Raw genomic sequence first — 14,763 nt, 5'->3', positions numbered from 1 at the left:
ATTAGTAATGTTAAAAGAAGAATGGCTTGTGGCTTATAATATAAATGCCACCAAAGAAACATGGTATGACAAAAGTTTATGATATTGTATGTACTGTGATAAAAATTGGTTATTTAATGTGTTTATGTGTGTGCTGGAGTCCATTGTTAACTCCTTAAGTGAGGTATCATCCTCCTGGTGAGGAAATTAATAATGAGTGAATGTACAATATAAGAAACTGGGTTCTGATGTGAATTTCTTGAACAGAACAATTGGTCAAGGTTCCAATTTTGAATTTGTAAAATGGTTAGGGTTATAAGGATTAGAAATGGTAACTTAAAATTGGGCTAAGGTGACTTTTGTAGGAGAATGGACAGAAAGCTGGTTCCTGTAAGAAGACAAGAGGAAGGTGCTGGGATGCTGTGCTGAGAACAAATGCCAAGGACCAGAAAACTTGATGCTCCCTGCTGGACAGCTATACTGGAAAAGACTTTTTGAATCTTAAAGGGACAATTGCATCATCGTTTTCCTTTGGGTTTCTGTATCTGTATTTACAAAGGGGACTGCCCCCTTTGATTTATCAATGCGTCGGAGATTTTGAGGAATGGAAACCTTAGAAAAGGGTAATGGGGATGCAACTTATATCAGTAATGATGTGTGAAGTCTTCAGATTAGTATAAAGAAGAGGGGGGACTGTGTGGCTTGGATAATTGTGAAGACTTCACAGGGTGTGTCTAATGGAGAGGTTTTGGGATTTGGCCTTGTAATTTTGGGAAGGCATGCCCTTCCCCCTCTCTCTCAGACATTAGAAGATAATAAACTTCCTGTGATCTATTTGTTCTCTGCTCTGGGAAGGGTCTCTCCGTCCCCCATCCCATTTCTCCTCCTAGACTTTCAGACGCCACCCTGGCAGTTGAGTTCTGATAGGGAAAACCTGGACGAACCGGATCAATCTTGGTCCTCTGTGTAGTTTTCGCGCCTAGATTGTAAGCCCACCCACCCCAGCCAATGGTGAGAAGGGATAGAGGTGGGTGGGAATCTTCTTCATTAAGAGTATAAATTAAGGCAGGTTCTCTTTCACCTTGCCTCCTCCCTTATGAAGGTGTGCCCAAGTCCTGCAAGGTTTGTATAATAAATTTACTTTGTTTCTCTTAAAAAAAAATTTTTGGCTAGTTTCCATTTTCCCTGATATAATCAATTTTCCTGTAGGCTCCTCTAGGGCTACTGTTGCATTTTATATTTTTAACAAAAGAGCTCAAAACCCATCACACTCTTGATTTGGAAGATCTTTAAATAAATCAGAAATTTCTGTTTTCAAGCTTTTCCAGTATATAGAGTTTTTATTGCTGAAACTATTTTCAGCAACAAAAATCACAAAACAATGGAACATTTCCCAATGTGTTTTCAAAATGTTCTCCCTATTGTAGGAGCAACTGCTTTCTCAATCATTGTTAAAGCATCACCTTTGTCTACTACTGAAGATACATCAGGAAATAACACAACTTTTTAGCACAAAAAGCCATTCTCTAATGGATGTACTTGGAGCATATGAACACAAAGTTCTCAAAAGAAAAATTGCAAGCTATTAACAACTATATGAAAGTTTACACAAAATCACTTATAAAAAAGTAAATTCATTTTTTTTACTTCACAGTCAGCAAAATGGAAAAAAATGATCAAATGTGGCAGCATTTGGGATTGTCAAAATATAAGTAAATTAATTCTATTGGCGAAGTTATCGATTAGTCATTCTGGAAAGCAATTTGGAATTATGTTGGCAGTACCTAAAAAGTCCATGTCTTTTGACCCCAAAATTAATTGATAGCTATATACCCCAAGGAGGACAAGATAGAAAGGAAAGACCAATATGCATCAAAACATTTATATCATCATTTTTGTGTGGCAGAAAAGAACTGAAAACAAAGCAGTTATCCAGTAATGGACAATGGCTAAAGAAGTTGTGGTATGTGAATTTGATAGAATATTACTATGCTATAGGAAACAATGACTATAAAGAATATGAGGAGACATAGGAGGACATGAACTGTGAAGTGAAGTGAGCACAACCGCATAAGTATGCAACAAATATAATAAGATAACTACAAGAGAAAGCAGCAACAACAGATTTGAAACAACGAAAGAGGCGATTCTTGGTGACTATTTTTAAATTGTACAAGGAATTCTAGGAGATTGAATTGAGAAGAGAATTGATACCAGTATCTCTCATAACTCCTTGGAATGGATGTCAGGGTTATTCCTCATTCTATCTTTTTATTTAAATACTTTAAATTGTACAGTTTTGAGATTTGTAAAGCTAATTCTGTTTCTTTATACCTCCCATAAAGATGTTTCTTTTTTCCTTGAGTAAAGAGCAGATTGTCACACACTTAGATAATTGTGGTCAGTGTGAGTACAACAAATTTTATATGCACTTTGGTTATTAAACCACAAATAATTATCATTCATAAAATGAAATGTGCCATTAATTGAGCTTTCCTAGACACGTTTGAAGATTGGTATTCTGTAATGAAAGCATGCCACACATTCTCCTATCTTACAAATTGTACATAATCCTGTCTTACCTGTCATTTTAGCTGTATTTGTTCCCACTTTCAAACAACAGATGGTGCTACCTCACTTGCTTTCTCTGAAGAATTAATTAGATTAGATTATTTATTATTGTATCATTATTAATATAGATAATATAATTAAACAATAATTATAATACAATTAAATAACTAATGTAGCATTAATTATTAATATAATTTATGTCATTATTATATAAACAATTATATGTTATAATATGATTAACATAAATTTTGGGGTTTTTTGCTGCTATTACATTGATTTTCCAAATTCTCTTTTGGATGTTTAATTTTCTGATTTGCTATTTTTGTGATATGCCTTTTTCTCACTAGAAAGAGGGTTTTTTAATTAATATTCTCCTAACAGATTAAAACACAATTGCAACAATGCAACAAGCCTCTTTCCAATGCTCTTCATGAAGAAGTATGTACCACCATTTGGGGTCACCTGTAGGTACAATTAGAATTAATCACCAACCAATACTGAGTTTAGGTAATACAGTGCTCACTGAACTAAATTCTTCCATGCTAAAAAGCACAAGCACATTATTACAAGTAGATAATACAGCAGAAATTAAGAAAGAAAAAAGTAATGTAAAAATTCATGCAAACCATCTACAAATAACGAGTATGATACCATTTCCAGAAATACATGTCATGGACACATAACTGTATTGTGTTTCCAGTCTGTATACAGCAAGAACTTAGTTATTTCTAATTCTGTTTAATTAAGAATTATTGGACTATCTGAAAGCCATGTTCAAAAGAAAGGCTTAGATATCATCTTTCAAGAAATTAACAAGGAAGATTGCCTGATATTCTAGAACCAAAAGATGAAAAAGAAATTGAAAGAATCCACTGATAACCTCCTGAAAGTGATCTCAAAATGAGAACTCCCAGGATTATTGTAGCCAAATTCTAGAGTTCCCAGGTCAAGGAGAAAATATTGTAAGCAGCCAGAAAGAAACAATTCAAATATTGTGGAGCCATGGTCAGGATGATAAAAGATTTAACAGCTTCTACCTTAAAAGATCAGCGGGCTTGGAATATGATATTGCAAAAGGGAAAGGAGCTAGGATTACAACCAAGAATGCCCTTTCAGCAAAACCAAGTATGATCCTTTAGGGAGGAAATGGATATTCAATGAAATAGGAGACTTTCAAACATTCCTGGTGAAAAGACCAGAGCTGAATAGAAAATTAGACTTTCAAATACAATAGTCAAGAAAAGCATGAAAAGCTAAACAGAAAAGAGAAATCATCAGTAAGGTTAAACTATGTATATTCCTACAAATGAAATTAGTACTTGTTACTTTCTTATTATTGTGGCATAGAAAGATGCAGAGATGTGAGTTGAATACAATGTGATGATTATAAAAAAAAATTAAAGGGTGAGAAAGAAGAGTGCACTGGGAGGAAGGGAAAGAAGAGGTAGAATGGGGTGAATCATCTCACATAAATGAGGTGTGAAAGAGCTTTTACAGTGGTGTGGAAGATGGGGGAGTTTGGGAGAAGTACATGAACCTTATTTTCACTGAAATTGGCTCAAAGAAGGAGTAACATACATATTCAGTTAGGTATAGAAATCTATCTTATCTTACAGGATATTAGGAGGAAAAGGGGATAAGAGAAAGGGACTGAGGATGAAAGAAGGAAGGGCAGATTGGGGGAGGTGGCTGTTTGTCCTTCGTTCTCGAAGAGTATTAATGACATCAGGAGAGTGATGTATTGAATTGCAAGTGAATTGGATTTAAGTGAGACAGGGCTGTCCAAAGTCACCAGCCTCATTCCCTCCTTCAGAGCCATCTGGGCTCAGTGGCAAGACATGGATCAGGAAGACTGGAGATGGCCCCAGATGCAGAGGGGAACCCTTGTCTTTTTAAGCTAAGGTTTTTCTCAGGACTCCTGTTTGTCTGAAGCAATATCCGTTCAACAATTAAGGCTAGGTAAGAAATAAGGCCTAGTTTCATCTAGTTTGCCTTCTTAAAAGAATTGATGTGGGAGGGGAAGACCTCAGGAGTTCTGGGCAGAGTAGAAATGATGGCTATTTCCACTCAGAGCCATCAAAACCTGAACTATGAACAACAGAGGCTTGGTCTGGGATTAATTAGTGGCCAATCAGAGAGAGCCAGAGTGATTTGGGTTTACGGCATAGTCAAATAGTTCTATTTGAATCCTAATGGACTTTATCAAAATCTGGTTTTCCAGAGCTCTATTTTAAGGAATATTCTTTCCTTTGGGCATGATTCCCCATGTGGACAGAGATAGGAAGGAAGGAAGGGAGAAAAGAAGGAAAGAAAGAAGGAAGTTAGAAAGGAAGGAAGGAAGGGATGGAGGAAGGAAAGAAGGAACAGAAGAAGGAGGGAAGGAAGGAAGGAAGGAAGGAAGGAAGGAAGGAAGGAAGGAAGGAAGGAAGGAAGGAAGGAAGGTAGGAAAGAAGGAAGGAAGGAAAGAAGGAAGGAAGGAAGGAAGGGTTTCAACAATCCAGCTAGCAGCTTCTGTGTGGAGTGTAAAATCAACAACAGCTCACAGAATGCTGCAAAAGCCCAGGTTCTTTTGATCTGCTTTACTAAAGAGAGCAACGTTAAGGGGTTAACAATCTCAATTTAATTCAGCATAAGAATACCATTCACTTAGTTCAGGGGAAAAAGCTAGCACCCCGAACTTCAGAGTAAATACAAACAAATTATAAACATCCACAGACAGACCAAATACAATTTATAGTTACCAACATCTAAGTTCAACCCGGGAGCTCATAACAAGGGCTGGCCCAGAGTCATGTGTGCCACCACTGCTTGTGGGTCAGAGCTCCGAAAAAGAGAAAGCCAACCCCTGGTTTTATATCTTTTTCAGGGTCAAGGGTGAGTCACACATGCCACTCACCCAAGTGACCTAAAATCGTCACAAAGAGGTGGCATAAACCTACATGGTCTAAAAGCATCTGATGTCCCAAACATGCCACTTGAACCCATGCTAACTAGGCCCTCCCCTGAGGCAAGGAGGTCACCAAGGACTCCCAATCTAATCAAGGAAATAGAGGCCAAACTCTTCAAGGGCACTTGGTTGAACTAAGTGCTAAGAGCCCATTTTGATTGCCAAAACAAGAAGGAAGGAAGGAAGGAAGGAAGGAAGGAAGGAAGGAAGGAAGGAAGGAAGGAAGGAAGGAAGGAAGGAAGGAAAGAATTAAGGAAGGAAGGAAGGAAGGAAGGAAAAGAAGGAAGGAAGGAAGGAAGAAAGGAAGGAAGGAGGGAGGGAAGAAGGGAGGGAAGGAAGGAAGGAAGGAGAGTAGGAAGGAAGGAAGGAAGGAAGGAAGGAAGGAGAGGAGAAAGGGAGGAGGGGAGGGAGGGAGGAAAAGAGGGAGGGAGGGAGAGAAGAAGGAAGGAAGTGCTAAAAGTACTGAAAGGCAAAGAGTCATTGCAGAGAGAAAGGCTCCAAGGCCTTAAGTGTTATTGCAAGGCATAGGGTAAGGCTTGGTGGTCCCCCATTTCATTAGAAGAAAGAGAGTTGTTGATTTATATGTCATCCAAGACATGCCACTTGAGTGATCAATCAGCCTGAACAGTGTCCCCAGCAACTAACAATGAAAGCTGCAAAAGAGATACCAATCTACATTGTTACAGGAAGTTTCCTCTTTGGGAGTCCCCTACATGATTGAAATTGCAATTTTACTTTGTTTAAAAAAAGAGAGGAACTGGACTAGATAACCTCTAAGGTCCATTTGAGTTGTAGTGACATTTTTGCATTTTTAGATTATAGAAGACATATTTACTGAATTTCATTGAACTTCTTGGGAAAAAATAAAACTATGGAATCCACCAATAAAGGATTTAATTATTTTAATCATTGTGACCACCTTTATCAATTGTAAATTATTCCCCAGAAACATTGTGAAATGCCTGGAATGAGGATTTAGGAGAGGAGAGGCAAAGCTACAGCGATTGAATGAGACTTCTAGAAGTAAGGAGACTTGGGATTTCATCCTAAACAAGAAAAAATAAGGATGTTGAATAAACAACTCAGATAATGCTCAAGAGGAGAGGGCCAAACCTCAAAAGGCAAGGGGAGGAAATAAACATCTATTGAGCCTTTATCTGGCCTTTAACAATTTCCAGTGAACACTCAGAAGCTAAGGGGTGAGATTCCTTCCAGATTCACAGTGTACAACCCATGGAAGGTTACAAAGCCACTGATCTCATCCCTCTTTCATACCCACCTCCCCCTAGAACAATATTTTACTTCCTTTCTTTGACTAGTCTCTTCAGGAAAGAAGCAGACTTAGGTCAAAGTATGCCATAACCACTTGGAATAAGAACTTTGTTTGGGGCCAGAATGTGTTCAATGGTCAGCCCCATCTGTACTCTCTTCTTGCCCCGGGAAAGATTGAAGAAAGAAATACAAAAGGCAGCATAAGCAGGGTTTTCTTGTTTCCAGTAGCCTGCCAAGAATCTTAGGGAATCATTTCTTAGTCCCGTAGCTTGTTTATTAAGAGACTGTTAAGCATTGTTTGTTAAGCAAACTTAAGAGAACTTCAGGTAAAAATTCATAAAACATTAGAAAATGATTACCACAATGATTCCTCTTGCTGCTACAAAAGAATAATGCCCATGTCCAACTCAGGTGTATAATGTTAAACAACATTCAGTCTATAGTTAGAGATCTTACTCTGGGCAGCTGACTACCAGGACACAATGGAAAAGAAGCTCTCACCAGGGTAAGTATGGATGCTTAGTAATACTCACTTGAAATGATGCTGTACAAGGATACTTGATCAGTGAATGGCAACCCATTTAATGGAATGTATCAGGGACTATAGATAGAGTCTAGCAGGACATCACAAGACTAGACATGTGATTTCATGGGGTTATATTGAGGGATACCCTGGAAAATGGCTAACCACAAAATCACACTAAAAATGGAGAACACTCTTTGAATTTGCATTATTAACATTTTCTCTATCACTTTCTTATATATAGACAATCAGCAAAACAATTAACCAAGCCCTGGTTTGTGTTGCTTGCCAATTTCCAGATGTAGATACCCACAGTGAATCTGTTCTCCCCACTCTGCTGGCTCCAGCATAACCCTGAATATATCCTTCTACAATGCATATTTGCACCAGCTCTGCAAATTAAGGACTTAAGGAGTTGTTTTGCCAATGGAAGTTAGGGGGAAGGAACCTTGCTTAGCCTTTTGAGAGGTCGCATAATGATATGGTGTTAGGGTCTTGACCAGCAAGTTGCCCTATCTCAGTACGCAATGATGAGGCAGGAGCAAAGATGTATATAACTCCGATTTATTGGCAGACATTATCCAGTTTTATAGGGTTTTGCACTACATAAGCAGAAGCAGGTGTTCAAGGAGATGAAAGCATGGGAAAAAGGAGATGTGCTTCAGTAATGTATTGTTGCACTTAGATTAGATGTGAGTAGCGATATCTGCTGGGAAGAATCTGGATTATTGTAAACTATATTGCCTACAAGCATATGGGAAAACTAGGGCTGTGGTAAGGTGGTTTCCATAGGAGTATGGGAACAGGAGGGGAGTGCTATTCTACAATATCTATGGAGGCATGGGAAGGCTCAGGCATGTAGCCAGCTGATATCAAAGCTGTATGAGCTATGTGAGGCATGGGGCAGGATGCCCTTGTAAAGTATCCAAGGAGTTCCCATTAATTAAAGCATGTTTGTGTTAGGTACTGGTTCAAGAGCATTCGGTAATGGCCAGCTGGGTTCCTCCTACTGGGCTTGTGAGTCCTTGGTGGATGGACTCTGCCTGCATGAGAAAGGATGGCTATCAGAGCAGGAGGGGGGTGCTGTTAGGGGGGCTGCTAGGGACAGAAGTCTTTCCTCTGGGCGCCTACCGTTCCAACTCCTACTAAGCCTGTCTGGTATTACCCAGGAAACACACCATGCGCTAGGGCCGAGCAGCCCTGGGGTGGGCACTAACTCCCTACAATATAGTACATAAAACATGGCTTTGGAGTCATAAAATCATGACTTTGCCTCTTCTACCTCTATGATATTGGGCAAGTTACAACTTCTCTGGGCCTCATTTTCCTCATTTTTAAAAAGAAAGGGTAGGACCAGATCACCTCTAAGATCAGTCACTTTGGGAACTAAATCTATGGTCCTATGAACTGATCAAATGAATATAGTAACTCCTACAAAAATAACAGACATTGTTCAATGTATCTATGCCTTTAATTTGTTTTACTTTATAGGATTCACTATGGTCTCTAATTTGAGATAGCTGCTGCTCACAGGAAACTTCAGAGCAAAATGTCCTGTCAGAGTGAGTAGTGATAAGGATTTGAAATCATCCTGTGAAGAGAAAAGTTATGGGTTACTGGATAAATAGCTGGCCTTGAACTAGGATAATGTGGGTTCAGGCTCTCCCTCTGATACATATTAGTGGTGTGACACTGGCCAAGTCAGTTGACTTCTCTCTACTCCCAACAACACCCTAAGACTACAAGTTAGAGAATATGTATGGATCTACATTGGTAAAAGGGATTTACTATAACAATATAATGATAGGTCCTAACCAAAAACAAAAAGGGAAAACATCTAAAAGGGAAAATATGGTCCACAAAAGAAACACTACTCATTGGAGACCAAAAGGAACTATGGGTTTTTCAGTGACCAGTATGTTATCTCACATCATAGTAAGTACACGTTAAGTGAATTCAAGTTTTTTTTAGGTAATTCACCAAAATCTATGAATGTCCCTAAGAAGAAGCTGTCAGAAAAGTACAATTAATCTGAAGAACCTCTGAGATCTCTTTGTTCCCTTGCTGGACACATAGTACACTATATATAGAGCAGGCTACCCCCATTTTCTTTACTCTGTGGCACATTGTTCCTAATTCTAAATATGTAAGTGTTCCTAGAACCAGAGTATGTTAGAGTTAGAAAGATCTTGAAGATTATCTAACTTCAAATTTCTCTTCTTACTCATGAAACTGAGGCCCAGAAAGGTCAACCGATTCATCTGATGTCATACAGCTAATGAGCAGCAGTCAGAACATCAAGTCACATTTACTGAATCACCCAGGTGTATTATTACCCTTCTATCCACTACTTTCTACTCAAAAATGTATGTATAACTTTCATTAATATAGCACTCTAAGGCTTATAGAGCACATTTGAGAAAATATCTTTGATCCTCACAGCAAGTATGTGAGCTGGGCAAGACATATTATTTTATCCATTTTATAGATGAGGAAACTGAAGCTGAGAAAGGTGAAATAAATTGCCCATAACTAATGTATGTTTCAGACAAGATTTGGACCAAGGTGTTCTGGACTCCAAGCATAATACTCTGTTCCACTATGCTATGCCATTTTTCCATTGTCCAGCGATCTAGACAGATAATTCTTCAAGATGAGGTCATGAAATGGGAGGGTGGAGGAAGGCTTAAGAAAAAAATAATTGCTGTGAAGAGTGGGATGTAAACCAATTAGAGAGGAATGAAATGATTGCATTGCTGCATTGAGGGCCCAGTGTAGACTAGATAACATAAATTTGTATTGACAGCATGTTGAGTCTTTTTCAGCTTTATTCAATATCACATGAACAGGAGAAAGGAGGCAGGTTGCAGAAGTAATTCAGGGATAGAATTTGGTGTGAGAAATGATGGGAGAAAGGATTATGGGGTTCTAAAGTAGAAAAGAATTTAGAGTTGGAACTGGTTTAACAAAAGGTTGAGAGAGAGAGAGAAGAGGAGCATTTAGCCAGTGTGGGTGTGATGACCTGGAAAAGAATTGAAGAGTAGATGGAATGATGGGGATGGTGAGGAAGAAGAACAGAGTTAGAAATAATTCATACGGAAAGACAGAATGATAGAAGATGATGATTTTGTAAAAGACTTGAAGAGATCAGGAACATGAAAGTGGAACACTTGAGGATGATGGCAAGCTCAATGTTACAACCATCTCTATGCATAGCTGAGGTAGAGTGGAGGAGAGGGTCATGGAAATCAATAGTTTGAGAAACTGGAAAGTTAAGGTATTTGGTGAAGTATCAATAGGCATATTGGAGTCCTTTAATGTGAAGGCAGGAATTGTCATGGATAGAAAGACTGTGAGCCAGACACGGAACTCATTCAGGAATGAATGTGCTGGGAGCTGTAGATAACAGTGACTGAGATCTGAATTTGCAAAATAAATTTAGACAGTGTGAACCCCAAAGGAAAGGTTGCTGAATGATGGTTAGTGCAGGAGAGTCTAGAAAGTGGCTTGAAAAGCAATCAGTATTTTTACATGTCCACAACAATCAGTAAGTAAGAGATCATGAAAAAAGTACAGAATGTAGTGGAAAGAGTAGTGAGAGCAGTGTCGTCATCAAAGAACCATATATCAGTGAAGAGAAAACATTGGAGGGAGTAAGAGAGGAAGAAATTTAAGGTAAAAAATAGTTTGTTAATTATGGGACAAGTATTTCAAATATAACATTGGAAAGAGCAGGTAGATCTATATTGGGACAAGGAGGGAAGCGTTAAGGAGGATGGTAACAAGGAATCAATCAGCTGGTAGTGGGGCTTGAAATCTGAGCACTGGTAGACTAAAGGTCAGAATCTTTGGGAGAGGATTAAAAGGGGTTAGAGTATACTAATGATTTTTAAACAACTGGAGTCTATGCCTCATATCAAGGGTTAGAGAGATGTCCCTTAAGGGAAGGCAAATGGATAGACTATTCAAAGTTATCTCTGTAGGGATACCTGTGAAAAGTCTCTGGGGGCTGCCAAGGTGGGCTGAAGGAACCTAGTTCAGGACTGAAAATGTGAAACACTTTAAAACAGGTATTAACTTACTGTTTTGTTGACATTTTAAAAAGTGATTGAGAAAGCGTTAAACTTGAAAATTTATTGTTCATACCATTTTCCTCTGGAGAGGCTGTTGTTGAACATTTATTAGTACATCCATGAACAGAAGCCTGGGAACAAAAAGAGCCACAGAATTATCATATTCCTGGTCAATATCTATGATTGCAGAACTATTACTTCAGGAGGAGATGTTTTAGTTAAGCCATATATTTAATATCTCCTTCAAAACTTCTGTTTCAGTCTTCTAAGGGAGTTCATAAGATCATAGATTTAGAGCTGGAAAGGACCTCAGGGACCATCTCATCCAACCATTCATTTTATAAATGAAAGTGAAGACCATTGACATGAAGTGGCTTGACCCAGGATGCAAAATAAGTATAAAAGATGAATTTTGAACCCAGCACCTCTCACTCCAGACCCAGTGCTCTTTTCACTGTACTACAGGTAGATGATTCTGCTTTTGTATTCTGATGAAGCAAATGACTTAGAGATAGAAGTTGGGGACAGGTGGTCTCTTTAATGATTTACTAAACCAGGTTAACCAAAGACAACTCCTAATAATCTCCCAGTCAGGAGTAGGAATTCCTGGTAAGGAAGTTTTCTCCGTCAAAGCAGATCATTAACTTGTCAAATTAAAGTGACAAGCATTTACTGAGTGCCTACTATGTGTCAGACACTGCTAAGTACTAAGCATACAAAGAAAGCATTTTTTGCCTGATAGTTGTTGACCTCAAGGAGTTCACAGTCTAATGGAATTGACAGCATGGAAACAGCTTTGTACAAATAAGATACGTACAAGACAAATTGTAGAAAATCTTAAAGGGAAGGCACCAAGATTAAGGAAAGACTTCTTGCAACAGGTGAAACTTTAGCTGAAACTTGGGGGAAACCAAGAGACAGAGACAATGAGGGAGATGATTCCAACCAGTGGAAATGGCTGGAATTGGGAGATGGGGAGAATTTTATTAAAAAAGAATAGCAAGAAAGCCAGTGCCACTGTATCACAGAGTATTTCAAAAGGAGTAGGGTATAAGAATACCTGAAAAGTGGTAGGGGAGTAGCTTATGAAGGACCTTAAACACTCTTTGATCCTAGAAGTAATAGTGAACAATGGAGTCCTTTTTTTTAATAGATGGGTGACATGATCAGATCTGTGCTTTAGGAAATCAATTTGACAGAAACTTGAGTCAAAGAGAACAATCAGTGGGTTATTATAATACAGTTATCCCTTCCACATTGCAACTCTCCCAATCATGAATTTGATGTATCACAGGTCAGAATCAGAAACTAAGTGGGAATATTTTGGGAGTTTTGTGGAAGCTGCAGACAACACGTAAGGGCTAGCAGATAACACAAAAAGCTTAGAAACTTGAAAATGTATTAAAATATATGGATAGTATTGTATAATATAAACATATTTTACCTTTTAATGCAATAATAATTCAGACTTCTTCCTTGGTACAAAGAGGAGGGGCAAATTTTTTCATGCAGATTTTTCCAATGTCTGGGGCACCACAGCACTAACCCCTGCAATGTAAAAGGTATAATTGTAGTTTGGGCATGAGGTGATAAGGAACAACACTAGAGTGCTTGCAGTGTCAAAGGAAAGAAGATAGACTTTATGAAAGATGTTCAGAAGGTAGATATGACAGTACTTGGTAACTTATTTGATATGCGGGATAAGAGTAAGCATTTGTGTTGACATCTAGGTTGTAAACCTAAGTGAGTTGGAGGAGAGTCATGTCCTTGACAGTAATAGGAAACTTAGGAAGAGAAGAACTTTTGGAGGGAGGCAAAATAACATTAAGTTTGAGACATGTTGAATTTAAGATGTCTACAAAACCCCCAGTTTAATACGTCCAATAGGCAGTAGGAGATGAAACACTAGAGGACAGGAGAGAGGTTAGGACTGGACAACTAGATCTGAGAATGATTTGCACACCCATGATAAAATCTAACCCAGATCACTACTATGCTTTGCTTTGTAGTATTCTGTTTCTTTATAATGTAAAAGAGTTCATTTGTATCTCCTAGCAATCAATAGCAGACATCATAATGTTGCCTCTCCAGCAAAAATCAGAATGATTACCATGTGTTTGAATAAATAAACAAAAATTCAATTCATATTTCCCAGGGAAAAGCAGCAATCTCAATTTAATTTGTGTTTTCAAACCTAGCATCATCTTCATGGCTTCTGAAAAAAGAAATATCTCTCATATAGAAAACATGGTCAATTCTGTTAGTCACTTCATCCTCTTGGGCTTTTTCTCCAGCTGGGAGATACAGATGGTCTACTTTGTGGTGTTCTCAGTAACCTACATGCTAATATTAATGGGAAATGCAGCTATTGTCTGTGCTGTGCTCTGGGATCGGCACCTCCATACTCCCATGTACATACTCTTGGGAAATTTCTCCTTCTTAGAGATCTGCTATGTCACCACAACTGTTCCCAACATGTTGGCCAATTTCCTTTCTGAGACCAAGACCATCACTTTTATTGGTTGCTTTATACAATTTTATTTCTTCTTCTCTTTTGGCTGTGATGAAGCCTTCTATCTTTGTATCATGGCATTTGATAGGTATCTTGCTATCTGTCGTCCACTGCATTACCCAACCGTCATGACTACACATCTCTGCACTGGCTTGGTGGCCTTTGGCTGGTCAAGTGGCTTTGTTCTCTTTATAATACCAGTTGCTCTCATCTCACAGTTGTCCTATTGTGGCTCAAACATCATTGATCACTTCATATGTGATCCTGTCCCATTGATGGCCCTTTCATGTTCCAAATCCCATACCACAAAGATCATTTACTCTACTTTCAATACTATCTTTATGGTTGGTACTTTTATGTTTATCCTCATCTCCTATGCCTTAGTCATTTTTTCTGTACTGCGGATTCCCTCTGCTGCTGGCAAACGTAAGGCCTTCTCCACGTGTACTTCACATCTAACTGTAGTGATCTTACTATTTGGCTCTGTTATGACAATGTATGTGCGGCCAGGATCAGAGAATCCATTAGAATTCCAGAAAGTTGTGACACTGTTTTATTCAGTAATCACTCCCCTCCTCAACCCTTTGATCTACAGTCTCCGAAACAAGGATATGAAGGCAGCTCTAAGGAAAGTTCTGGTGATTAAAAGGACTTCTCACAAGACATAAAGGCCATAGTGAAACTCATTCATTCTCTAATTTGAATTAAAATGAAAGAGGATATAGTAGAAAATGCTATGGAATTCATTATCAAACTATGCAACCTTAGAGGACTACTTACCAGCTTAGGAACCAAACCTTGATTGGTCAATATAGCTTTTTTCAAGGATCAAGGTAATGTGAGATTCTATTTCATATTTTCTCACCGAGGAATATGCCCTCACAAG

General features: G+C 38.4%; 1 protein-coding gene across 1 annotated transcript; it reads left to right on the top strand.

Annotated features, from left to right (window-relative positions):
* The first annotated feature begins 13,621 nt into the window (after positions 1-13,621).
* On the top strand, positions 13,622-14,545 carry LOC118829745 (olfactory receptor 11G2-like). The gene has a single exon (XM_036736641.1). It carries the CDS (start codon positions 13,673-13,675, stop codon positions 14,543-14,545), a length of 873 nt encoding a protein of 290 aa, XP_036592536.1. The 5' UTR covers positions 13,622-13,672.
* Positions 14,546-14,763: the final 218 nt, after the last annotated feature.

This window comes from Trichosurus vulpecula, chromosome 8, assembly GCF_011100635.1.
Source record: "Trichosurus vulpecula isolate mTriVul1 chromosome 8, mTriVul1.pri, whole genome shotgun sequence".
In the NCBI taxonomy this organism is placed as follows: Eukaryota; Metazoa; Chordata; class Mammalia; order Diprotodontia; family Phalangeridae; genus Trichosurus; species Trichosurus vulpecula.
This window is presented reverse-complemented; position numbering and strand designations above follow the sequence as displayed.

Bases quoted from the DNA above. Each gene is read 5' to 3' on its own strand.
- LOC118829745 (XM_036736641.1), top strand. From the start codon at position 13,673: ATGGTCTACTTTGTGGTGTTCTCAGTAACCTACATGCTAATATTAATG.